This window comes from Perognathus longimembris, chromosome 18 (genome assembly GCF_023159225.1).
Source record: "Perognathus longimembris pacificus isolate PPM17 chromosome 18, ASM2315922v1, whole genome shotgun sequence".
Taxonomy (NCBI): Eukaryota; Metazoa; Chordata; class Mammalia; order Rodentia; family Heteromyidae; genus Perognathus; species Perognathus longimembris.
The window spans coordinates 11,361,866-11,388,742 of record NC_063178.1 but is presented as its reverse complement, the minus strand read 5'-3'; the positions used below and the strand labels follow the sequence as shown (position 1 = coordinate 11,388,742).

The window sequence follows — 26,877 nt, the reverse complement described above, 5'->3', positions numbered from 1 at the left end:
GGTGGCTCTGGATTGCACTGAGAAATCCTTGTATACCAACAGACACCAGCCCCAGTGGGTTTCTCCTTTGCTTCCTTCTGACAGAAGGAGAGGTTTATGTGATTGGCCTGGTGCTTTGTGTCCAAGTCTCTCTATGGTGTCTTGTCTGGAGAGAAGGAACAGAGCTGGGAGGAATGGGCATGTGGATGGGGACTCTACCTGGCACACAATATGCTAATACTCTGGGAGCAATACCACCTGAAAGCCTGTTTTGGACATCAGCTACTTAGAAAGGGATCTCCTCCTTGTCCCTGTGCCACTGTCTACAATTGAATGTATCTAAATGTGTTTTGAATAATACTTGCTGCATGCTACCTCTATGCCAAACCCAGAGTGATAAAAAGAAATAAAGTAGATAGGCTATGGGCCCACATCTATATTCCTAGCTCTTCAGGAAGATGAGATCTGAGGAGCACAGTTCCAAGTCAGCCTAGGCAGGAAAATCTGAGACACTTATCTCTAGTTAACCACCCAACAAAGCCAGGAGTAGAGCTCTGGTTATAGTAGTAGAGGGTTAGCCATAAGCCAAAACAGCTCAGGGACAACACCTAGGTATAGAGTTCTAATCCAGTACTGCCAGAAGTGAATCACTTTCTTTTCCCCCCTCTAGATATTTATTAGATACTTAATTTCACATGATAGTACCTAGTACCTGAGTGTAAGGTTCCTTGTAGATGCATTGCTGACAATAACCAACGGAAACTCAGTTTGGACTTGCTTCCTTAGGGGAGGCCTTGAAGCGGCTTCTCCAGTCCCTGGTTGTCCTCCCACCAATGGGCAATCTTGTCCCACAAGGGACAGGCAAGGAAAGGTAGCCAACAGTTAGAGGAGAGGAAATGAAGGACACGGGGCTTTCTCAAGGCACAGGAGCCGTGTTAAGGTTTGGAATCATTCTCCTCTTTTCCATGCAGAATGCAGTATTTAGATTGTGGGTGATCTAACCAGCGTCTTAGGGTAGTCTATCTTTTACTTTTTTTTCAGCACTGGCATTTGAACTCAGGGCCTTGTGCTTGCCAGGCAGGTGCTTTACCACTTGAGTCAGATCCCCCAGCCCCCCAGGTAGCAATTTCTGAACAAAATTTCTTAATTGCCAAATTTGTAACTAGAGTTTTATGGGAGACATAATTTGCACAGGCAGAGAATAAAGATCATTCAACTGTCTAGTGAGGTCTATGAGACTGTATTTCCCACACTTTCCTAATTAATATGCATCATTTCACAATTGTGAGTTTTTATAGAGTGGATATTCAGGGCAGGGGAGGTAGCTCACTGGTAGAGTACTTGCCTAGCCTGTGTGAGGTCCTGGGTCCAATCATTATCACTATCTATCAAAAAAATTACTAGCCATGGCTGTTGGGGTTCAGCTTTGGCCTTGAGGGGGAAGGGCAATGGAGAGCGCTCCTGAGAAGCCGCCCTCCCCCCAGCCCTGGGGGAATGCGGAGGCAGGCCACAATTCTCTGGGTCCGGAACCAGAAGAACTGGCTTTGCAAACAGCCCCCCAACTTTCTCGCCAGCCCATGTACCCCCCATTCTCGTGGGCTTTCCCCCTGGGGTGGTGCTAAGCAAGTGAGGGGGTCCTATGACAAGCTCGCCAGCCTATCGCCAGCTCTCTGGTCGATCACCCCTTTTCTCGTCACCGCTACTATATCAACTGCTAGCCACTCCCTTATCAAATCAGATGGGTAAGGAGGGGGGTAAAGCGATCTCCTACTGCCGCGTGCACCTGAGGTCTTTCCTAAGCCCCCCACTCCACTCTGGCCTTCCCTGCGGGTCGGGTGACCAGGGGAGAGGGTGAGAAAGGGAGCGATTAGAGTAGAGTAGAGCTTGACCCTCCGTGCCAGGGGAGGCGACCGGAGCCCGGCACATGGCCACTGATAATCAATGGAAAAGCTACCAGTCAAGGGCTGTGTGGGGTGGCTCAAGCCTGTAATCCTCGCTACTGGGAGGTAGAAATCAGAGGGTCAAGGTTCGAGGCTGGCTGGAGCATAACGAGTTGGTGGAATTTCATCTCAGCCAGTAGCTGGGTACAGTGGTGTGGGTGTGTATTTTCCCTATGAGGGAAACACGAAGTCTTGTGCAGGGAACACATCCTTGTCATTGCACACAAAAAAGGATTAAATAGTCTGGACTGGTGCAAGAATAATGTAAGATCCTGTCTCAAAAATGACCAACACCACCAGGTGCCAGTGGCTTACAGCTGTAATCAAGGCTACTCAGGGAGCTGAGATCTGAGGATTGCAGATCAAATCCAGCCTTGAAAGAAAATCTGTGAGACTCATTCCCAATTAACCACATAAAACTGGAGGTAGAGCTGTGGCTCAAGTGGTAGAGCACTAGCCTGGAGCAAAAAAGCTCAGGGACAGTGCCCAAGCCCTGAGTTCAAGCCCTAGCACCCACACCAAGACCAAACAACAACAAAACCCCAAAGAGGTTAGAGGTGTGACTCAAGTAGCAAGCGTGAGGCACTGAATTCAAAACCCCAGAAATAAATTAACACAATCACTTTGCTTTACGTGCCAGAACTGGGGCTGGAACTCAGGGCCTCAACAAGCTCTCCTTTGTGGTTTTACACAGTTAGTGCTCTACCTCTTGAGCCACCTCTCCAATTCTAACACAGTCATTTTTGTAGGATACCCACAATTTAATGTCTGAACTGAGAGGCAGCTCCTCTATTATTTGCATTGGATGGTTACAGATGCAGGCATGTCCCCCGCCAAGTCTGAGTGTGATGCTAGCTCAGGGCTGTCTGTCTGGGCACCGTGGGTCACTGTACACTGACAGATGCTGTCGTGCTATCCGATGTCCTGACCCCCCTTCCCGGCCTTTCCCCATGTAGGAACCACCAAACATTGGAACCATCAAACGTAGGGACCATCAAATGTAGCACCCATCAAACACAGGAAGCATCTGAAGATGCTTATTTCCCATTTTCAGAACAATGTGCAGTTCCCATCTTTTTTCTCTCCTTATTCAGTATGGAAATGCCTTACCAGGCTCATATTTTGCAATCTGGGACTTTGATTGAACAAGTCTACAGTCTGTTTTCCTTATGTGACGTCCCACATTTGTAGAATAAGGCAACTAAAATATTGAAAAAATTGCGAAATATTTGAAAAAAATCACATGTTGTCTGGAACATGAATATACTTTAAAAAACTATGTTGCTTTTGTTGTTGTTGTTCTGGTACTAAAGCTTGAACTCAGAGACTGGGTGCTTAAGGTTAGCACTCTACCACTTGAGCCATACCACCACTTCTGATTCTAGGCCTCAGCCACTAGCACCAGCTCTAAAAATTATCTTTAAGTAGCTGTACAAATGGGCATCAACTCAACATATCAGTCTATGAGTACAAGGCATCTTAATCAATGCCATTCCTTTCTTTGACCCAACCCTACACAGCCCCTCAAGTTAGCTCTTTTTTTCTTTCTTTGTGCCAGTCTGGGGTTTAAACTCAGAACCTGGGTGCTATCCCTAAGCTGCTGTTACTCAGGGCTTGTAATCTACCACTTGAGCTACAATGTCACTATTGGCTTTTTCCTGAGTAGTTTATTGAGATAAGAGTCTCACAGACTTTTCTGCCTGTTCTGGCATCGAACCGCAATCTTCAGAGCTCATCTTTCCAAGTAGCTAGGAACATAGACATTAGGCATTATAGTGGGAATAAACAGGCCAGAAGAAGTGTCCCATGAACACTTTCTGTTTGCTGTTCTTTCTAGGATATTTGGACATTTCGAGCCAGGCTTGTGAAAGGAGAAAGAATCAACCTTTGAAACAGGCCTTCCATGTCGCTCTGTCAGAGGAAATCCAAGCAGGCCGAGGGAAATGTTTTCTCATTTGGATGGATGTCATCTTTTCTCTCACTTGATAAAGAAATCAGGAGCCCTGTGTTGGGGATGGAATTGTAGGGAGTTAAGTTTTGCCTTGCAGCACTGTGGAATGGTGTGGGTAAATATTACTGGAAGGAAAATAAATTGGGGTACAACTAATAAAAGTGATGGGTGTATCCTTCAAGGGACTCAGTTTCTTCTATTCAGTTAGCTCTACTCAAGCAGGAATGAAGTCTTGCAAACTCAGCATGCATTGAGTTGTGCATTCTCCTCTGATAAGCCACCCTTACCAACGTCCCATGACAGAGTTCTTTAGCATTCTAGAAAAATGCCAAGTACAGTCAAGAAAGCCCTAAGAAGGTTGTGATGGAGCCCACATGCATTCTTCTTGTTTGTCTTCCCCATCCCCCACCCTTTTTGAAGATCTTGCTATGTAGCCTGGCCTTGAACTCACAATTATCCTTTTCCAGTCTTCCACGTGCTGGGATTCCAGGCCTCTAGCACCATATCCACCGTTGATATTGTCTTCATGCTTAAGCCTGGGCAGCAGCCTGTGGGAGGGAACCGGGTCACCATGTATTGGGAGTGCACGCTCTCATCGTGACTTGTTGCTAATGGTTTTGGCCTTGACTGTGACTCAGGCTGCCCATCTCCTGCTCATACTGGAGCCCTTGGAGGGAATGCTCATAGATATGGATTTCTTTTCCCCCTCCTACAGGGCAGGGTACCTGCGTGAAACTTCTGGAATCCTTGGAGAAAGGTTTGACCTATTTTACTAATTCCTTTAATTTCTCCTTCAGATTATGAGTAAGAGACAGGCGCTGGTGGTATCGCACACACCCGCTGGCACACCGCGCCCGCCCGGGCCGCCCCTCCCGCCTGCGGGGCGGGGCCCTGGCCGGGTTAAGAGGGGCGGAGGCGGGGCGGGCGCTCCAGAGTCGTCGCCACGGCCATGGAGGCGCCGCGCGCCGCCGCCCGCCTGCGCAGGGTCCTGGGCCACCTCGGCCGCGCCTCGGCCGGGGACGCCGTATCCTTCACGGTGCGGGGGGGATCGGGGTCCGGCTGCCTCTCCCCACCCTCCCCGGTGCTGCGCGTCCGCGTCCCGGCGATCCGCCCCCCCGCGTCCCGGCCGGCGGGCGCGGGGCTGTCGTGGCCTGGGGAGGGGACTTCAGTGAGTTGGGGGGCTGCAGCGGGGAGCCCCAGGACGCGGTTCCACGTTTGCCCCGGGTCTGGCGCTGGAAGTGGGGCCAGCATCCCGGGGGGGGGGGAGTGAGGGGGCCCGGAGGCGTCGCCGGTCCCGCAGGGGCGCAGCGGAGCCCCTGCGCCGCCTGGGCCGCCCTCTCCAGTGGGGGGACCCCCTGCGCCCCTCCGCCTCCCACTCCCGGGGAGGACCCCAGCGCTCACCCTCAGCCTGGATTCTGGCGGCTCCGTAGGAAATTGCCCCGGCCTGGGCCGTTGGCAACCTGAGGAGCCTCGCTGTCACCTTCCCCAGGACCCTGAGCTCCAAGGTCAACGTGACAGCCACAAGGTCACCGACTGTCACTCCTGCGCTGCCCTGGGCCACAGCTCCCAGGCCCGCTGCCAGTGTAGACCGATAGACAGGAGATGTGGTAGGTAACCTCAGTGTACAGAGGAGACTACCGAGGGAGCCGCCTGCAGATGGCGCCAGGGGCCTTAAACCACAGCCACAGCCATGGAAATGTGGCCCTTGGACCCGCCCCACCCGTGTCACCTGGCATTGCCAGAAACTTCGGCGCTAGGCGCATGCAGCTTGGGAACCACTGGGCAGTTCTAATTAGGACTAGACTCCATGTTTCCTGGTGCAGTCTCTCGCTACTTTTGGTGGTTGTTGTTCCCGGGGCTTCAACTCTGGCCTGGGCAAGTTCCCTGAGCCTCTTTTGTTCAAGGTGAGCGCTCCACCACTTGAACCACAGTGCCACTTCCGGCTTTTTTGGAGATAAGAGTCTCCTGGACTTTCCTACCCAGGCTGGCTTCGAACTGTGATCCTCAGATCTCAGCCTCCTTGAGTAGCTAGAATTATAGACTTGAGTCAGCAGTGCCTGGTTCTCACTACTCTTTTGGTGTACATTTTGGGGTTTTTTTTTTTGGTGGTCCTGGAGTTTGAGCTCAGGTTACAAGTGTGAATCACTGACACCTGGCATAACAATGCTTTTGAAGTATAAAATATGTTTTTAAAATGCAGATAAGTAAATCAGGAACAAATAAATAAATAGAACCCCAAATCATCATTGGGCCAGGCACTGGTAGCTCATGCCTGGAATTCTAGCAACTCATGAGCTAGCTCTGAGGATAGGGGTGAAGATTGAGATTGGAAGACAGTCTGTTCAGACAAATTGGAGACACTCTTATCTCCAGTTAACCAGCAAAAAGCTAGAAGTGGAGGTGTGTTTCAAGGGGTAGAGCGCCAGTCATGAGCAAAAGAACCAACAGCAGAAGGCCCTAAGGCCCTGAGTTCAACTCCTACTCTACTCTCTCTCTATTTCTCTCTCTCTCTCTCATTATTTGTAAACTTTCTGGTATAGTTCTTTCCTGTGTGTATCAATTGCATAATTACAACTATATTCTTTATACATGTTGTTTTCATCCATTTTTCAGTTCATTTTATATAATAAATATTTCCACATCATTAGCAACTTCTCTAAGAACATCAATCATGCTGCAGGAATAGTGGAGAGGAGACAAGAACATGGCTTCCCAAAGGCTTTAGTCTGCCTGTCCTTGAGCTGACATTGCTGAGAACAATTCAGCACGGGCCTTCACCAGCCTACCTCTGAGAAGACAGTGATTCTATTCTGACTTTTCACTGGCCTTCTTGATGGTCTACAGTATCGCTATCCAATTCTAGTAAGACTTCATTTAAGAATAATAACCAGCAAGGAGCCCATGGCTCACCTATAACCCTAAATACTTAGGGAGCTGAGAATGGAAGGATTGTAGTTCAAGACCAATCTGGACAGTAAAGTCCTTAAGGCGGTGTAGTTCAAGTGACAGAGCTCCAGCGAAGCCAGCAAGAGTCCCTAAATTCAAGCCCTAGTGCCTTCAACCCAACAAATGACAACATGTGAATATGTGACATGTAAAAGTGACTCTTAAGCAAATAAAAATGAAGAAAAACAGCAATTTGTTATGTCAGCAATTTGTAGTTCCTGTGCAAAAAGTGTTTCTAGCCTTCTCAGGACTTAGGGGAAAAAAAAAAGACAGTGCCCTGTGTGGCTTCGATGTACTGTTCCTGTAGTCATGGTGGCTTCGGAAGGCTGAGATGGATCTAGACAAGCCCTCCTCCCAGAAGCACACTGAGCAGTCCATCATCTTCCCCCTGCTTGTGGAGATGAGCCTTGGAGTATTGTGTCCAGCCAGCATCCTAGTGGAGGGAAGCGATGATCAGACCGGTTTGTTACCCAGTGGTCAGAGCCCCGGTTTCCAGCTCTGTGCCTCCACAGAAGATACCTAGGTTCTTCACGCTGTCGGTCATGAACTGCAGGGGCAGAAGCAACAGAGCTTGAGGCGTACCTGGAAGGCCTGGTGGGTCTCACTGTCTGTTTCTGAAAAGCAAGCATCCAGTGGTTTCTAGAAAAGGTTGGCTCTCCCATTTCCGTTGTTTGCCTTAACCCCCATCCTAGATAGCGCACCCCACTTCAGAGACTGTTTCTCCCACCAGTTTCTGTCCTCAGCAATTCCAGTAAGTAGATCTCACCTTTATTTGTGGCCACATTGTGGGTGTATAGGTTTCCAGGGGAGACCAGCCTGTCCAACTCAATAGAAGGTGTCATTCGTCATTGCAATCCTCTGTCCTGAGTCTTACACTAATTAGGGAGTCTTCTAAAATTTGGAAGGCCCTGACTTTAATTGTCTAAGATTCAGAAACAGGCAAAAATACATCCTCTCACCTTTAAAAATTCACCTGTGATATATTACATTTTTAAAGCTTCTATTTATATACTATATATACCAGTACCCCACCTGACATTTTCAATGCCCAAGTCATATTCATGGAGTGCATATGTCATCAATTAAATTTTCTTCCATTATTGCACATTTCTTGGTGATCATAGTTATTTTTGAAGTTAAAACTTTATAAACTTGTCCATATTCTTTTCTTAAAGCTATAGAAATGGAAATGTTTGATTAAAAAACAAACATGGATTGGGTGCTAGTGGTTCACATCTGCAATCCTAGCTACTCAGGAAGCTGAAATCTGAGGATGGAGGTTCAAAGCCAACCAGGGCAGGAAAATATATGAGAGTATTATCTCCAATTATCTATCCCACCAAAAGCCAGAGGTGGACCTGTGGCTCAAGTGGTAGAGTACTAGCCTTGAGCAGAAAAGCTCAAGGACAGCACCCAAGCCCTGAGTTCAAGCCCTACGAATGTTCTCCTAACCCCAACAAACCCGAACCTGTGTCACGTGTGTGGTACATCTTGTTAACTTATAATTTGAAATTTGAGCTTACTCGGTGGTGTTTTTTCCCCCTTAGGTTTACGTTGGATAACACCGTCCTAAGCCTGGAGCAGAGACAATTTTATGAAGAAAATGGTTTTCTTGTCATTAAAAATCTGGTATCTGATGAGGATATTCAGCGCTTCCGGTATAGTAGCACTAATTGTTCTTTGACAGCAATGCAGATTGCAGTTGTGTATGGAATGCAAATTAGATTAGCCTCTGCAGGTGCACATTTGCTTATTGTGTTTGTTTTTTTCTTAGGGCTTGAACTCAAGGCCTGGGTGCTGCCCATGAGCTTTGAAATTTTCCCCCCCACCCAGTCCTGGGGCTTGAACTCAGGGCCTGAGCACGGTCCCTCGGCTTCTTTTTGCTCAAGGCTAGCGCTCTACCACTTGAGCCACAGCGCCACTTCCAGCTTTTGGGGGAGTTGATTGGAGATAAGGGTCTCATAGACCTTTTCTGCCTGGGCTGGCTTTGAACTGCAGTCCTCAGATCTCAGCCTCCTGAGTAGCTAGGATGACAGGTGTGAGCCACCAGTTCCAGGCTCCCAGCTAGGCTTTTGGAGGCTCCATTTTCTCCCCGCTCCGGGAGAATTCCATGTAGGGCTTCAGGACAGAGCAGCCACCCCGACCCCACACAGCTTCCACAGGTGGGGCCGAGGGCAGAGCTCGCCACCCTCACTCATGAGCTCTTTGGTGAATTCCCTTTTCTAGGGATGAGTTTGAGAAAATCTGTAGGAAGGAGGTGAAGCCGGATGGATTGGTGGTGATGAAGGATGTGTCCATTTCCAAGCTGCAACTTGCTCCAAGTGAGAAGGTGGTCTCGAAGATTCAGGATTTCCAGGAAGACCAGGAACTGTTCCGATACTGCGAGCTTCCCCAGGTGAGAGCGGCCTGCTGCTCCTTCCCCTCAGCCCCCTCTAGGTGGGCTGGGGTTCTGTCTCCCAAGATGCTCCTGGGCTCTATCCGTGCGTGTGCGCGCGCATGCGTGCTGGTTCTGGGACTTGAACTAAGAGCCTTTCCTGAGGTTTTTTGCTCAGGGACAACACTACTACTTTAGCCACAGTTCTACTTTTGACTTTTTGGTGGCTAGTTGGAGATTAAGAGTTTCATGGACATTCCTGCTTGGCCCGGCTTGGAACTTCCATCTTCACATCTCAGCCTCCTGAGAATAGCTAGGATTATAGGTTTGAACCACTGGCACCTAGCTCAATAATAACAATAACAACAATAATAATAATGCCTCCTCCTCTACCTGTAATTAAAGCAGAACATGGTGACTCACATCTATAATCACACCTAGCTACTCATGAGGCAGAGATTGGGAGGATCTAGGTACAAGGCCAGTAAGATAAAAAGTTATCAGGACCCAATTTCAACCAATTTGGGTGTGGTGGTATTTACCAGTGTTTTCAGCTAACCTGGAGGCGTAGTTAGAAAGATCATGGTCCATCACACAAACACGAAACCCTATTCCAATAATAACTAAAGCAGCCAGGGACCAATGGCTCACATTTGTCATCCTAGCTATGCAAGAGGCTGAAGTCCAAGAGGATCATGGTTCCCACATAGAAGTGGAAGAAAATGTCTGAGAGACTACATCTCAAAAATAACCAGCAGGGGCTGGGAATATGGCCTAGTGGCAAGAGTGCTTGTCTCTTAGACATGAAGCCCTGGGTTCAATTCCCCAGCACCACATATACAGAAAACAGCCAGGAGTGGTGCTGTGGCTCAAGTGGCAGAGTGCTAGCCTTGAGCAAAAAGAAGCCAGGGACAGTGCTCAGGCTTTTGAGTCCAAGCCCCTGGACTGGCAAAAAATAAAAATAAAAATAAATAACCAGCAAAATGCTGAGCTGCAGGAATGGCTCAAGTCTACCACTGTGAGCTGGAGGTGTGGATCAAGTCTCATCAGCTGGGAGCAAAAAAGCTGAGTACAAACAAGGCCCTGAGTTCAAACCCTAGTAGTGACAAATAAAATTTAAAAATTAAAATAAGTTGGGCCAAAAGGGCTGGGACATAGCTCAAGTGGTAGTGCCTAAGGGTGAGGCCCTGAGTTCAAACCTCAGTACCACTGTTAAAACATACTCATATTTATAACAGCATCTATGCAGTATAGAAAGACATAAAGTAAGGCCTTTCTCTACCCCCCAACCCTACTTACTATTAAGCCATTCGTGTCTTCATGAGGAATGAGTCCTTGGACAGGCAGGCCTGTTGGCCTGTGCCCTCTTTTGGGGATATTTGAACTTGTTGCTCATCAGGTTTTTGTTTTTGTTTTCACATAAAGTGGATTCCAGACATCTTTCTCTGATGGTTTCCTTGTATGTTTTCAACCATTGTGAAACATCCTGTTGTACAAATGTGTCATGGTCTCTTTTCTTTAAGGCAAAATTGTGCTCCATCCCTGAGACCAGATCCATGGTTTCTTGATCATTTGTTCAGAAAGGTTTCACAGGAGACTTTGCATTCAGCACTTATAGAACATTACCACCAGAGGCTGGTAGACAAGTTGGCCCACACAGAAAGACTGTGCAGGTTAGATACCTGTGATGTCATGTCAGGCCCTAGAAGACAAGGCTACAGGGGAAGTACTCTCCTGAATAACTGGGACACTAGGGTTGAGACACAGAGCCCAGCCTCCTTGTTCTCCCTTGTGACCCCATTTCCCGTCCCTCTGTCTGGTTCATAGACCTTATTTAAGGTCTTGCCACACTGATTTTGAGGCGTTTGCTGAGCCGCTGTTCTGTTTTCTGGAGGGGTCCTCATGTTGGGCCCATTTAGAGGCGTAAGTAGGACCCTGCCTTCTCCCCGGCCGAGCTCTGTGGCTTTGTTTAGCATAATCCCTGTTCTTGTCCTTCCTGATTGCATCTTTTTGTTCTTGTAGGGCAAAAAAAAAAAAAAATGGCTACCATCTAAGTTGGCTTCAAAAATCGATTTTATTCATAGTATTGTAGGTTTAGCATGATTTTCAATTGCTGAGTTTTGCATGCTTTGTTGGCAGTTTTGGAAAATGCCAGTTGCGCTTTCTACCACTGGTCTAACCTGATTTCCCATGAAATTGTTCTTTCTTTTCTCTTAGATCCTGAAATACGTGGAGTGTTTCACTGGACCCAATATTATGGCCATGCACACAATGCTGATAAACAAACCGCCTGATTCTGGTAAAGAGTTTTTCTTTGTTAGGGAGAGGCAAGAGAAGAAAAGTTCTTGAGTTAAAATTTCAAAGCTGTGGTCTAACCCTGGTCATGTGAATGTATGCACATTCATTTCAGTCTTAAAATTGCTTAAATCATTACCATAAAGTCTAATAATAATTTTATTTTCTGTGCTGGTACTTGGGTTTGAAATCGAAGCTATAAACTCTGGTCTCCTTTTTCTGCTTAAGGCTCACACTTTACTACTTGAGCCACAGCTCTATTTCTGCCTTTTTGGTAGTTAGCTGGAGACAAGAGTCTCATAAACTTGCTTGCCTGGCCCAGCTTTGAAGCTCAATTTTCAGGTCTCAGCTTTCTGAGTAGTTAGGATTACAGGTGAGATCCACCAGCACCTGGCTAGTAATGATTTAGATGTTGACTAAGTATTTCAGATGATAAGCCAAGATATTTAACAGTGATATCTATTTTATGTATCTTAAATTTACACACACACACACACACACACACACACACACACACACACACACACACGCTTTAGCAGCCATTCTGAGCCACGAGCATACAGATTCACCATTCCTGATCTCAAAACGGTCTTTATTATATCTGACAATGAAAGCTCCCATTATAAGTGACACATGGTTATTCTTACAATGTCTGTGGCTTGCCAAAATGTAGATTCTGAGGCCTGATTCCCAGAAAGACTGGTTAAGAAGTGCAGCCCAAGTTTTTCAATTTTTTAATTTTTTTTTTTTTTTGGCCAGTCCTGGGCTTTTGGACTCAGGGCCTGAGTACTGTCCCTGGCTTCTTCCCGCTCAAGGCTAGCACTCTGCCACTTGAGCCACAGCGCTGCTTCTGGCTGTTTTCTGTATATGTGGTGCTGGGGAATCGAACCTAGGGCCTCGTGTATCCGAGGCAGGCACTCTTGCCACTAGGCTATATCCCCAGCCCCTCAATTTTTAAATTTTTATTTATTTATCTATCTATCTATTTATTGCCAGTCCTGGGGCCTGAGCACTGTCCCTGGCTTTTTTTTTTTTCAAATTTTTATTATCAAACTGATGTACAGAGAGGTTACAGTTTCATACATTAGGCATTGGATACATTTCTTGTACTGTTTGTTACCTTGTCCCTCATACCCCCCTCCCCCCTCCCCCCTGGCTTCTTTTTGCTCAAGGCTAGCACTCTGCCACATGAGCCACAGCGCCACTTCTGTTTTTTTCTATATATGTGCTGCTGAGGAATCGAACCCAGGGCTTCATGTATAAGAGTCAAGCACTCTTGCCCTTAGGCCACATTCCCAGCCCATCAATTTTTTATTTTATTTCTGCTGGTCCTAGGGCTTGAACTCAGGGCCTGGGTGCTGTTCCTAAGCTTTTTTGCTCAAGGCTTGCACTCTACAATTTGAAGCACACAGCTTTACTTCTGGCTTTTTTGCTGGTGAATTATGGACTTCCTAGCCTGGGCTGGCTTTGAACTGTGATCATCAGATCTCAGCCTCCTGAGTAGCTTGGATTACGAGAGTGAGCCAAGGTGCCCAGCTGTTTCTCAATTTTAATAATTTCTCAAAGATTGTCCAGCAGGTGGCTCTGGATTGCACTGAGAAATCCTTGTATACGAGCAGACACCAGCCCCAGTGGGTTTCTCCTTTTCTCCTTTGCTTTCTTCTGACAGCAGGAGAGGTTTATGTGCTTGGCCTAGTGCTTTGTGTCCAAGTCTCTTTCTCCGTGGTGTTGTGTCTGGAGAGATGGAATAGAGCTGGGAGGAATGGTCATGTGGATAGCCACTCTGCCTGACACACCACCAGATGGCCTCCTCACTCAGGGAAACCACTCGGAAGCCTGTTTGGGACATTAGTGCCTTAGGAGGGGACTTCCGCCTTGACCTGCCCCATTGTCTTCAGTTTAATTCCTCCAAAAAAATTGTTTTGAATACTCGCTGCATGCTACCTCTGTGCCAAATCCAGAGTGACAAAAAGAAATAAAGTAGGTAGGCTGTGCTGGCTACATCTATATTCCTAGCTACTCAGTTCAAGCCGGCCAAGGCAGGGAAATCTGAGAGGCTCTTATCAACAATTAACCACTCAAAAAAATCAGAAGTGGAGCTCTGGTTCTAGTAGTAGAGGGTTAGCCATAAGCAAACACAGCTCAGGGACCAGGCCTAGGCACAGAGTTCAAGCCCCAGGACCAGCCTAAATAAGTAAATAAATAAAATAATAAGAAAGCACATTAGAGCTTTCTAGAGCGAAAGTCACTAGTGACTTTCTAGAGTGAAGTGCTTGGCTACCAGGACCTCAAAAGCAAGCAGTTGAATTGGGAGCCCTTGTGTTGATTTGCTGTTTCAATCGGTGCTTCTCTGCTAGGAGTGGGTTTCCACAGTGTAGTTTCCTCTGCTTGCTTTGTGCAGGAATAGGTCCACGCAGTGGTTTTCCAGACCTAGGGTAAGAACCCTGACACTTGAGCATCTTTTGAGAGCACAATCTTTTCCAGGCAAGAAGACATCCCGGCATCCCTTGCACCAGGATCTGCACTACTTCCCCTTCCGGCCCAGCAATCGCATTGTTTGTGCGTGGACGGCCATGGAGCATATTGACCGGAACAACGGTTGTCTGGTTGTGCTCCCAGGCACCCACAAAGGCTCCATGAAACCCCATGATTACCCCCAGTGGGAGGTAGGTCTGCCCAGGCATGGTTGGTTGGAATCCCTTTCTGTGTTTGTATTTCCTATCAGTGCACATGAAGAGCTGAGTTGTGAGACTGCATTTCCTTTCTTAGAAAGGCCTTCTTCTGGGCTGGGGATATGGCCTAGTGGCAAGAGAGCTTGCCTTGTATACCTGAGGCCCTGGGTTCGATTCCCCAGCACCACATATACAGAAAACGGCCAGAAGTGGCGCTGTGGCTCAAGTGGCAGAGTGCTAGCCTTGAGCAAAAGGAAGCCAGGGACAGTATTCAGGCCCTGAGTCCAAGGCCCAGGACTGGCCAAAAAAAAAAAAAAAAAAAAAAAAAAAAAAGAAAGGCCTTCTTCTGGGATTTGCGATTCGGATCAGGGCGAGTTTGAGAACAGATGATTGCCCCTTGCCCCTTCTAAGAGAGGCTCTGGGGATGGCTGATGTTTGGGCCAAGCTTTCAGGAGTATGGAATCATTCTCTGTAGCAAGGAGGGTCGTTGGTGGCTTGAGGGTCAAGGGTGGGCACCAGCCTCGTGGAGGAGCAGGAAGGAGCTCAGGAGCTCAGGGTCCAGAGGCACATTTGGAAATCTAGCAGAGGAAAGCCTGAAAAGACACACCGGGACAGGATTAGGAAGGACCTTATCACTGACTTTTCCAGTCTGTGGGGGAAACGGAGGCAGTGCTGTTGTTGAATGCAGCACTGGTATTTGAACTCAGGGTCTGGTGCTGGCGAGGCAGTAGTCCAGTTCTTCAGCGATCACCCCAGCCCTGTTGCTTTCAGCTTATTTTCCTGATAGGATCCGCATGTTGGCTCTGGCTAGCCTTGGATCTCCATCCTCCCGTGCCTGCCTCCCAAGTACTATTGCCGTCTTGTAAACCATGCCTGCCCCAGGACCTTGGTGGGGTTTTTTTTTTGGTTTTTGTTTTTGAAGAAGCTGAGAGGGCTTTTATTTTTAAGTATCATTGCCATGGAATACCTGTAGCTATCTTAAATGTATAATTGATTATTTTTCACACACATTACCACAAGGAAGAAAATCTCTTCCATCCCCTGCCCCAGGCAACTGTGGTTCCCATAGATTAGTGTTCATTTCCTACATATTATGTAAATGAAATCATACCGCATCCATGTTCCCCTGGTGTGGCTTCTTTTGCTTGGGATGGTTATTCTGCCCCTCACTAACCCTGGTGGGTGTCCAGCTCCTCTCCAGGGCTGGGTAGTACTCTGTCACAGCCTATACTGTGATTTGTTTACCAATTTAGCTCTCGATGCTAAGGAACCAATAAGTGCTTTTGTGTCCACGAATGATAAGACCCAGTGAGTTCTTGGAGAACAGTCACTTCTCAGTCCAATCTAGCATGCATTAGAGGTCTAGGAGACCACAGAACTAGAGAGAAGATTCCTAGGATTATAGCTCTAAAGCCAGAGGTTCCTGACATCTCTGATACTGGTCAGAAGGGAATCAACACTTGTGGCTAAAGGAGAGTGACTAAGTTGCAGATCTGTAGGGAATAGAAAGAATAGGGCTCCTGTCTTAGTAAGTTGGAGTTCTTGTAGCAATGACTGGAATTCCGTGACCGTATTTGTGGAGATCTGTTTTACTATGTTAGAGTTCTTACGTTAATGACTGGAGTTATGGGAAAATAATTGGATCATGCATCCTGCTATACAACCTGGTGTGAAATTCATCAGCCAAGGGTTAGGGGAGGGTGGATGTAAGCAACAGCAGCACGTCCTGGCTCCCTTGAGTCAAAGGACAAGTTAGAGGACTCAAGGGGCAGCAGGGCCTGTGACCGATGCTGTTCAACAGTCACAGGTCAGCTCCACTGAGGCAGAGCACATCCACCCTGGACGGGAGAGAAGGGCACAGGGGCAAAGTCACTGCGCTCTCCTGTAGGTAAATGGCCATTTCTTCAAAGAAATGCAGGATTACCTCGGCAAACCCTATCTGATCATATGGTTTAGAACGTAATGACAAGTTTCAATTTCCTTAATAAACCTATAACCTAACGGACTTAAGGAGTAGTTAAGAACAAGTATAATGGCATTGTCCAATAAGAAACGTACTCTTAACCTGACTCATGTAACTGTAAGCCCTTTGTACAAACCTTTATAATAGCATTAAAAATATAAATGAAAACAAGTATAATGTTTATATTTACTATGACTATTCCTATTGACTCTGGATATGCCATCACTGCTCATAAAATCTGAGCGTTTTTCTCCCCTCTGTTTTGGAAGAAAATAATAGGATCATAGAAGAAGAATGGTATGTACAAAGTTGTGGGAAAGAAAAATGTCACAGGAGGAAAGAAAGTTCCAGAACCAGGCTAGAAAGGCCTCAAAGATGTTCACCTGTATTAACCATCAGAGAGGCAACGTGGTCTGGATTAGGTAATAGTTCTGTCTTTAAGGATAGATAGAAATTCAGAATTTTTCATTGAGTCCAAAAATGAAATCAATTATTTCAATATAAGCATTTGATTTTCAAAAATCAACCATTTGAGATTGGTTTTTGTTTGTTTTTTGGTGACAGTCCTGGAGGTTGAATTCACAGCCTGATGGTGCCTCTCTTAGCTTTTTTACTCAGGGCTAAGACTCTACCACTTGAGCCACACTTCTGGCTTTTTGGTGATTCATTGGAGATAAGAGTCTCATGGGCTTTCCTGCTTGGGCTGGCTTTGAACTGCCATCCTTAGATCTCAACCTCCTATTGAGTAGCTGGGATTACAGGTGTGAGCCACCAGAGAAGGGCTAAAGAGTTTCAACAGGTTAGAGAAATTTTTATTTATTTATTTATTTTTGCCAGTCCTGGGCTTTGAACTCAGGGCCAGAGCACTGTCCCTGGCTTCTTTTTGCTCAAGACTAGCACTCTGCCACTTGAGCCACAGTGCCACTTCTGGTCTTTTCTATATATGTGGTGCTGAGGAATCGAACCCAGGGCTTCATGTATACGAGGCAAGTACTCTTGCCACTAGGTCATATTCCCAGCCCCTAGGTTAGAGAAATTTAGACTCTTCTTGGGATCAAATTTAAATTAGAATCTACATTAAAGTCTGGTTTAGACATGTCTTTCTCTTGGTTATTTTGTTTTTTTGTTTTTTTTTTTTGCCAATCCTGGGGCTTGAACTCAGGACCTGAGCACTGTTCCTGGCATCTCTTTTTGCTCAAGGCTAGCAATCTACCTTTTAAGTCACAGAGCCACTTCTGGCTTTTTCTACATAGGTGGTGCTGAGGAATCAAACTGAGGACTTCATGTATATGAGGCGAGCACTTTACCACTAGGCCGTATTCCCAGCCCATGTCTTTCTCTTGGAAGAACTCATAGCTCCTTGCTTTCTCTGAGTCTGTGACTAAGTGTTCATCATGGAGGCTTCTCACATACAGCCATGTCACCTGTTCTGCTTTCTAGGGGGGAGTTAACAAAATGTACCATGGGATCCAGGACTACGATGAGAACAGTGCCCGTGTGCACCTCGTGATGGAGAAGGGAGACACTGTTTTCTTTCATCCGTTGCTCATCCACGGATCTGGACGGAACAAAACTCAAGGGTTCCGGAAAGTAGGCATTCCCTGTGCTGCGAATGTTTTCAAAGATGAATGTGTTGGAACAAAACTCAAGTCCCATCTGGGTGCTGGGTGCTTACCTGTAATCCTAGCTACTCCTTGGGCAAAAGAGCTCAGGGACAGTTCCCAGGGTCTGCGTTGAAACCCCATCACTGGGCTGGGGCAGCGGGGGGGGGGGGGGGGTGGAGGTGGGGGGGGAGGAGCCAGATGCTGGTGGCTCACACCTGTAATCCTAGCTACTCAGAAGGCTGAGATCTGAGGATTGAAGTTTGAAATCAGCCCAGGAAGAAAAGTGTTCATGAGGCTCTTCTCTCCAATTAACCACTCAAAATCCACTAGAGGAGTTGTGGCCGAAAACTGTAGCATGTTAGCAAAAAGTGCTCAGTGACAGGGTCCAAGCCCTGAGTTCAAACCACATGACTAAGGTTAAAAAAATTCAAGATATATTATAGTATTCATTAAAGTGGTGTTTGGTCCAGTTTATTCAGGAGGAAATATATTTGCCTTCCTTGTCTTCCCTCCCTCCCTCCCTCCCTCCCTCCCTCCCTCCCTCCCTCCCTCCCTCCCTCCCTCCCTCTCTCCCTCTCTCCCTCCCTCCTTCTCTCCCTCCCTCCCTCCCTCCCTCCCTCTCTCCCTCCCTCCCTCCCTCCCTCCTTCCCTCCCTTCTTCCCTTCCTCCCTCCCTCCCTCCCTCCCTCCCTCCCTCCTTCCCTCCCTCCCTCCCTCCTTCCCTTCCTCCCTCCCCCCCTCCACCAACCGGTAGGAAACCATATAACCTCAGGACTTTCCTCTTATAATTAAGAGGCAACATGGTGTTAGGAGCCTCATGCAGTCAGTCCTCAATCTGGTTCTTTCTGGGGTTGCTTAAGAACCGTGGTGTACTTTATGGCATACCAGCTCCACTTTCTGGGGTAAAAGCAATGACTGAGATACTGAAGTCACACAGTGTGGGTAGAAATTGGCTATTTATTTATTTATGCTGGCCCTGGGCCCTGTCCTTGAGCTTTCGTGCTTAAGTCTAGCACTCTACCACTTGAGCTACACTTCTGGGTTTTTTTAGTGGTTACTATGAGATAAGAATCTCAAGAACTTTCCTGCCCAGGCTGGCTTCAAACTGTGATCATCAGATCTCAGCCTTCTGAGTAGCTAGGATTACAGATGTGAGCCCCTAGCACCCAGTCAAGTGTTATATTATTTTTTTAGTGCACGAGAGTATCTGGATGGAGGGGTTTGAGCTGTGGCTCAAGTGGTAGAGCATTAACTTTGAGGAAAAAAAACCTCAGGGACAATGAGCAGGCCCTGTGTTCAAGCCCCAGGACTAGCGCGCGCACACACACACACACACACACACACACATACACACACACACACACACACACATCCCAAACCAAAAAACAAGCATCAGGAGACTGTTTTGGAGACAATCAAGTCCTGAAGCTAGTTCACCCTCTAGGAAGAGGCTTCCTGGGCTTCGGGGCATGCCTTTCCTCACTATCACTTTGCTCCTGCAGGCAATTTCCTGCCACTTTGCCAGTGCCAACTGCCACTACATTGACGTGAAGGGCACCACTCAAGAAAACATCGAGAAAGAAGTTGTGGAGATTGCAGTTAAGATGTATGGAATTGAACCTAACATCAACCTTAAGGTACTCTCTTGGGAGATAACAAAGGAAAGATGTCAGCATTTGAAAGGAGTGGAGGTGTGGCTCAAGTGGTAGAGCACCTACCTGGCAAGAGAGAGGCCCTGAGTTCTAATCCAGTACTGCCAGAAGTGAATCACTTTCTTTTTCCCCCTCTAGATATTTATTAGATACCTAATTTCACGTGATAGTACCTAGTACCTGAGTGTAAGGCTCCTTGTAGATGCATTGCTGACAATAACAACGGAAACTCAGTTTGGACTTGCTTCCTTAGGGGAGACCTTGAAGCAGCTTCTCCAGTCCCTGGTTGTCCTCCCACCAATGGGCAATCTTGCCCCACAAGGGACCGGCAAGGAAAGGTAGCCAACAGTTAGAGGAGAGGAAATGAAGGACACGGGGCTTTCTCAAGGCACAGGAGCCGTGTTAAGGTTTGGAATCATTCTCCTCTTTTCCATGCAGAATGCAGTATTTAGATTGTGGGTGATCTAACCAGCGTCTTAGGGTAGTCTATCTTTTACTTTTTTTTCAGCACTGGCATTTGAACTCAGGGCCTTGTGCTTGCCAGGCAGGTGCTTTACCACTTGAGTCAGATCCCCCAGCCCCCCAGGTAGCAATTTCTGAACAAAATTTCTTAATTGCCAAGTTTGTAACTAGAGTTTTATGGGAGACATAATTTGCACAGGCAGAGAATAAAGATCATTCAACTGTCTAGTGAGGTCTATGAGACTGTATTTCCCACGCTTTCCCAATTAATATGCATCACTTCACAATCGTGAGTTTTTATAGAGTGGATATTCAGGGCTCACTGGTAGAGTACTTGCCTAGCCTGTGCGAGGTCCTGGGTCCAATCATTATCACTATCTATCAAAAAAATTACTAGCCATGGCCACTGATAATCAATTGAAAAGCTACCAGTCAAGGGCTGTGTGCGGTGGCTCAAGCCTGTAATCCTCACTACTGGGAGGTAGAAATCAGAGGGTCAAGGTTTGAGGCTGGCTGGAGCATAACGAGTTGGTGGAATTTCATCTCAGCCAGTAGCTGGGCACAGTGGTGCGGGTGTGTATTTTCCCTATGAGGGAAACATGAAGTCTTGTGCAGGCTGCTGGGCTTCGCTCTACCACCCCCCCATCTGCATGGGGGAGGGGTCCTGGGCTTGTCTGCTTCTTCCATGTGGGATCCATACTCGCTCTCTCACATCCCCTGGCCATCGGGATTAATCGCAGAAGCAGGGTCCCAATGCAGCCTCGGTTCACGTGTGGTTGCAAGACCCCATGCCCGCCAGCCCAAGGAAAGACAGGGGCACATGGTGGTCTCGGAGAAAGCCTCTGGGGCTTTCTGATTTATTCAAATGAGGAGCCAACAGATATACCCCCAAAGGCGGGCACAGGAGAGGGACTACAGATTGGCCACAAGGGCTGTCCATCAAGTGATGTCAGAGGACTTCCTTTGTGGGTGGAGACCCAGCCCCCCAAGGACTGGGTTCTGGGTTCCCCAGCTATCAGACACATGCTTGACCCCAGGGGCGGGGGCTTCTCTTCCTGTTAAAGGCAGAAGAAGAGGGGATGGGCTAAAGCCAGCTGTGGCCTCTTAAAGGCACAGCTGTCCCCAACACAGGGAACACATCCTTGTCATTGCCCTGACAAAAAAGGATTAAATAGTCTGGGCTGGCGCAAGAATAATGTAAGATCCTGTCTAAAAAATGGCCAACACTACCAGGTGCCAGTGGCTTACAGCTGTAATCAAGGCTACTCAGGGAGCTGAGATCTGAGGATTGCAGATCAAATCCAGCCTTGATGGAAAAATCTGTAAGACTCATCCCCAATTAGCCACATAAAACTGGAGGTAGAGCTTTGGCTCAATTGAGAGAATACTAGCCGTGAGCAAAAACACTGGGACAGTGGCCATGCTCTGAGTTCAAGGCCAGTACTTGCACCCAAAAAAAATAAATAACTGAACAAACAAATAATAAATAAAAAGACAAGACCAAAAGAGGTTAGAGGTGTGACTCAAGTAGTAGAATGTATACCTAGCAAGCATGAGGTACTGAGTTGAAAACCCCAGAAATAAATTAACACAATCACTTTGCTTTACGTGCCAGAACTGGGGCTGGAACTCAGGGCCTCAACAAGCTCTCCTTTGTGGTTTTACACAGTTAGTGCTCTACCTCTTGAGCCACCTCTCCAATTCTAACAGTCATTTTTGTAGAATACCCACAATTTAATGTCTGAACTGAGAGGCAGCTCCTCTATTATTTGCATTGGATGGTTACAAATGCAGGCATGTCCCCCGCCAAGTCTGAGTGTGATGCTAGCTCAGGGCTGTCTGTCTGGGCACCGTGGGTCACTGTACACTGACAGATGCTGCCGTGCTATCCGATGTCCTGACCCCCCTTCCCGGCCTTTCCCCATGTAGGAACCACCAAACATTGGAACCATCAAACATAGGCACTATCAAATGTAGCACTCATCAAACACAGGAAGCATCTGAAGATGCTTATTTCCCATTTTCAGAACAACGTGAAGTTCCCATCTTTCTTCTCTCCTTATCCAGTATGGAAATGCCTTACCAGGCTTATATTTTGCAATCTGGGACTTTGATTGAACAAGTCTACAGTCAGTTTTCCTTATGTGACGTCCTACATTTGTAGACTAAGGCAACTAAAATACTGAAAAATATTCAGAATATTTGAAAAATTGCTTGTTATATGGAACGTGCACATATTTTCTATCGTTTAAAAAAATACCTTTCTGGCTGGGAATGTGGCTTAGTGGTAGAGTGCTTGCGTAGCATGCATGAAGCCCTGGGTTCAATTCCTCAGTATCACATATACAGAAAAGGCCAGAAGTGGCGCTGTGGCTCAAGTGGTAGAGTGGTAGAGCCTTGAACAAAAGAAGCCAGGGACAGTGCTCAGGCCCTAAGTTCAAGCCCCAAGACTAGCAAAAAAGAAATTGCTTTTTTTGTATTTGCCAGTCCTGGGGCTTGAACTCAGGTCCAGGGTGTTGTCCCTTAGTTTGTTTGTTCAAGGCTAGTGCTATACTACTTGAGCCATAGCTCTACTTGCACCATTTTTGTGGGTAGTTGGAGACAAAAGCCTCCTACACTTTGCTGCTCGTGCTGATTTTGACCTGGATGAGTCTCTTAAATAGCTAGGGTCTCAGACATGATGAGTCACCTGTGCCTGGCCGTAAGGTCCCTTTTATGTCCCCTTGTATGTGTCACCAAGCCTTTGGATGGGAGAGTGCCATGCTTTGAGGAGAAAATGAAAATTCCAGAAGTTGGCCTGAGGGATACAACTAGATTCCAGTCCTATTCTTTCCACTGAAATCATTCCTTCAGCAACAGAATCCCATGTTTGCTCAAAAACAAACAAGGAATAAGAACAAAGTGAATTGTTTAACAGAAAAAGAAAGGAGGGCTGGGGATATAGCCTAGTGGCAAGAGTGCCTGCCTCGGATACACGAGGCCCTAGGTTCGATTCCCCAGCACCACATATACAGAAAACGGCCAGAAGCGGCGCTGTGGCTCAAGTGGCAGAGTGCTAGCCTTGAGCAAAAAGAAGCCAGGGACAGTGCTCAGGCCCGGAGTCCAAGGCCCAGGACTGGCCAAAAAAAAAAAAAAAAAAGAAAAAGAAAGGAACGCCCACAGGAACCAGAAACCTGTGTACCGTTTTAACTATTTCATTCTAATCAGAAGCAGACCCCTCAAAGTCGTTCAGGCAGATAACACAAAGACAAGCAGCAGGATGGCCAGTAAGGGTTTGTCCTGAGACCCAGTTAGGACCTACTCACGTAGGGAAGTAGCACTAGTCTAGCTATTGGTTAGTATTTAATTGGAGTCTTGGGACATGGTGTCTAACTATAATAATGGGAATGAACAGGCCACATGAAGTGTCCCATAAACACTTTCTGTTTTGTTTTTTTTTCTTTCCAGGATATTTGGACATTTCGAGCCAGGCTTGTGAAAGGAGAAAGAATCAACCTTTGAACCAGGCCTTCCATGTCACTCTGTCAGAGGAAATCCAAGCAGGCCGAGGGAAATGTTTTCTCATTTGGATGGATGTCATCTTTTCTCTCACTTGATAAAGAAATCAGGAGCCCTATGTTGGGGATGGAATTGTGGGGAGTTAAGTTTTGCCTTGCAGCACCGTGGAATGGTGTGGGTAAATATTACTGGGAGGAAAAGTAACTTGGGGTACAACTAATAAAAATGATGGGTGTATCCTTCAAGGGACTCAGTTTCTTCTATTCAGTTAGCTCTACTCAAGCAGGAATGAAGTCTTGCAAACTAAGCATGCATTAAGTTGTGCATTCTCCTCTGATAAGCCACCCTTACCAACGTCCCATGACAGAGTTCTTTAGCATTCTAGAAAAATGCCAAGTACAGTCAAGAAAGCCCTAAGAAGGTTGTGATGGAGCCCACATGCATTCTTCTTGTTTGTCTTCCCCCTTCTCCCTTTTTTGAAGATCTTGCTATGTAGCCTGGTCTGGCCTTGGACTCACAATTATCCTTTTCCAGTCTTCCACGTGCTGGGATTCCAGGCCTCTAGCACCATATCCACCGTTGATATTGTCTTCATGCTTAAGCCTGGGCAGCAGCCTGTGGGAGGGAACCGTGTCACCATGTATTGGAGTGCACGCTTTCATCGTGACTTGTTGCTAATGGTTTTGGCCTTGACTGTGACTCAGGCTGCCCATCTCCCCCGCTGCCTGTACTGGAGCCCTTGGAGGGAATTCTCATAGATATGGATTTCTTTTCCCCCTCCTACAGGAAAGGGTACCTACGTGAAACATCTGGAATTCTTGGGCAAAGATTTGACCAATTTTGTGTACTCATTTAATCTCTCATTAACATTATGAATAAGAGCCATTCCCTAGGGGTATTGGAGTGAGCCACTGTTCTTCAGGAGGCTGAGATCTGAAGATCTCTGTTCAAAGGAAAGTCGATAGTTGGGCACTGGTGGCTCACACCTATAATCCTAGCCACTCAGTAAGCTGAGATCTGAGGTTTGAGGTTCAAAGCCAGCCCAGGCTGAAAAGTCCCCATGAGTCTGTTATCTCCAATTAACCATCAGAAAATTGGAAGTGATGGGGGTGGCTCAAAATGGTAGAGGTAGCAGTAGCCTTGAGCTGAAGAGCTCAGGGACAGCACCCCAGGCCCTGAGTTCAAGCTCAATGATTGACCAAAAAAAAAAAAAGTCAATGAGACTAGCATAAAGCTGGACGTGGAGCTGTGGCTCAAGTGATAAGCACTTGCCTTAAGTAAAAAAGCTCAGGGACAGCGCCCAAGCCCCAGCACCAGTACCAGTGCCTCTGTGCGCATGTGCACACATGCACATGGAAGCATTTGCACACATATACACGTGCATATATGCACACACACAAATCAGTAAGGATTACTGTATTTAGTTTAGGACTTTATATCACACCGTGACTTTATATAGTCTGTTCAAATTGCCTCTGCTTTAGCTACTGGAAACTTTGTCCTGCTTCCAGAGTTCCCTTTGGCATACAAATCTTTATCACCATAGGCGTTTGTTCTTGTTAAGATTTCCTTACTTCTGGTACCGTGAGGTGCCCCGGGGCTCTCCCTGTATCTTTCCTGGGCTGAGTTGCCTTGTCTCAGGTTTATATCTGTTCTTGGAGCTCCAGTATTCTTTCTTTAGGCCTCTCAGATTTTTTTTATTCATTCTGGAGAATTGCCATTTCCTGGAACACAGTGTTGATTGTTTGGGGGTGGGGGGATGGTAGAAGGAAGAACAGGACTTTATTTGATTCTGATTTGAACCATGAACATGTATCACCTGTTGAGAAACCTGAATGAAAATTTAAAGCCAAAGCTCAGTAGGCACTATGTGGAAAATGAACTGTGCAGCTTGCAGGCAAGGACAGGGGAGGGAAACTGGGGAAAAGTGAAGGAGGGAAGAAATGTACTCACTACCTGATTTATGAAATGCTAACCCTTCCATACAGCACCTTAATAATAGCAATAAATTAGTTTTCTAAAAGCGATGAACAAGAAGAAACAGTGAGTGTCTTGGAGAGTAAGTTCTTAGAAATACAAGCAAAACTTTCAGCCTTTCTGCAACCTTCTGCCTTCTCCTGCCATGAACCAAATAGTCCATATTGTCCGGTGTGGTGTGCAGCCCTGAGTCTATCTGTTGCAGCAGCTCAGCTCTACCGTTAGAGCTGGCAGGCGGCCAGAGACAACATAACTGTACGAGCATCGCTCTTCTTCCCACGTCAGGCAGACAGCCATGTTGGACATGAAGCTTAGTTTACTTACCTGGCTCTAAATAAATGTACCAATTGAATAAGGGAACATGTCTTGGGCTTTGGGAAGTAGTACTGCCAGCATTGGGGATGCTTTGGAGACTCAGCTGTGCTGCTTCTCCAGGAAGCACAGAAGGTAACCCACAGCATACCCTCCCAGCCAAGTGTGGCCGGCTCACCTGCTCATGTGCTATGGCTTGTCCCCCCCCCCCCACCCCGTTCCCGTTATTATGAAGGTGATGTGCAGAGGGGGGTTAGTTACACAAGTCAGGTAATATATATGGGAGCAGTGTCACCCCTTCCCTCACTCTCTCCTTGTTTTTCCCTCCCACCCCCTCACAAGTTGTATAGTTCATTTGCAACATAGTGTCCAGTGGTTATCACTGCTACATTTGTCTGTAGTATTGTCTCCATTTATGTGCCTCTCCTTATACTCTCAAAGACATATAAATGAACAAACAGAACAAAAAGGAAAGAAAACAAAAGCAGCAAAAAAGAAAAACAAACCTGTGTTTTCATTTCGGCAAAATTTTTTTTGGGGGGTGATCAGATACACATAGGTACTGTCCATTCTCCTCCTCCTCCTCCTCCTCCTCCTCCTCCTCCTCCTCCTCCTCCGCCTCCTCCTCCTCCTCCTCCTCCTTCTCCTCCTCCTCCCCCTCCTCCTCCCCCCTCCTCCTCCTCCGACTTGGGCCTGGACACTGTCTCTGAGCTCTCGTGCTCAAGGCTAGCGCTCTACCACTTTGAGCCACAGCGCCACTTCTAGTTTTTTGGTGATTAATTGGAGATAAGAGCCTCACAAACTTTCCTACCCTGGCTGGCTTTGAACTGCGATCCTCAGATCTCAGCCTCCTAAATAGCTAGGGTTACAGGAGTGAGCCACAAGCTCCCGGCTGTTCTGTTTTCTTAATGTGGCCAATCTTTACTCTAGATGAAGTTTAGTATATCATGATAAGCCTCAGCCCCCTGAAGTCTTTGAAGTGTTCCAGCCAGGAAAGGAACCGCTTGGTGGTGTGTTGGGAGATGACGATATATTCATGAACTGTCTGTCACTCAGGGTGCTCAGCAGCAGCGGTCAGGAATGCTGATTGTAAACCACAAAGCCTGGCCTTGACCTTGAGGAACAGGAAACAGACTCTGTGGACTGGCAGGGTGGAGCTGACTACATGAATGGTTTCATCCACGGATGGATTCAAAATTGAAGACCATATGGAGATACAGTGGGACTGTGGAAGGTGGTACCTGGCTCCCCCT

General features: G+C 47.0%; 1 protein-coding gene and 1 long non-coding RNA gene across 2 annotated transcripts; one reads left to right on the top strand and one right to left on the bottom strand.

Moving 5' to 3' along the window:
* Window positions 1-72: 72 nt before the first annotated feature.
* On the bottom strand, window positions 73-13,503 carry LOC125367114. The gene is made up of 2 exons (XR_007213993.1): window positions 13,268-13,503; window positions 73-192 (listed from the first exon to the last, which is right to left on the bottom strand). It is a non-coding gene; the product is annotated as an uncharacterized LOC125367114 (long non-coding RNA).
* Window positions 4,803-23,580, top strand: LOC125367113 (phytanoyl-CoA dioxygenase, peroxisomal-like). Its single transcript, XM_048367727.1, has 9 exons — window positions 4,803-4,894; window positions 7,509-7,567; window positions 8,364-8,474; window positions 9,043-9,211; window positions 11,408-11,489; window positions 13,970-14,151; window positions 17,561-17,710; window positions 19,226-19,360; window positions 23,285-23,580. The coding sequence occupies exons 1-9, from the start codon at window positions 4,820-4,822 to the stop codon at window positions 23,336-23,338; spliced, it is 1,017 nt and encodes a 338-aa protein (XP_048223684.1). The 5' UTR covers window positions 4,803-4,819; the 3' UTR covers window positions 23,339-23,580.
* Window positions 23,581-26,877: the final 3,297 nt, after the last annotated feature.

Coding starts and splice junctions, on each gene's coding strand:
- LOC125367113 (XM_048367727.1), top strand. CDS start 4,820: ATGGAGGCGCCGCGCGCCGCCGCCCGCCTGCGCAGGGTCCTGGGCCAC. Junction 4,895..7,508: donor GCGCCTCGGCCGGGGACGCC/GTATCCTTCACG, acceptor CCCCCATCCTAG/ATAGCGCACCCCACTTCAGA. Junction 19,361..23,284: donor AACCTAACATCAACCTTAAG/GTACTCTCTTGG, acceptor TTTTCTTTCCAG/GATATTTGGACATTTCGAGC.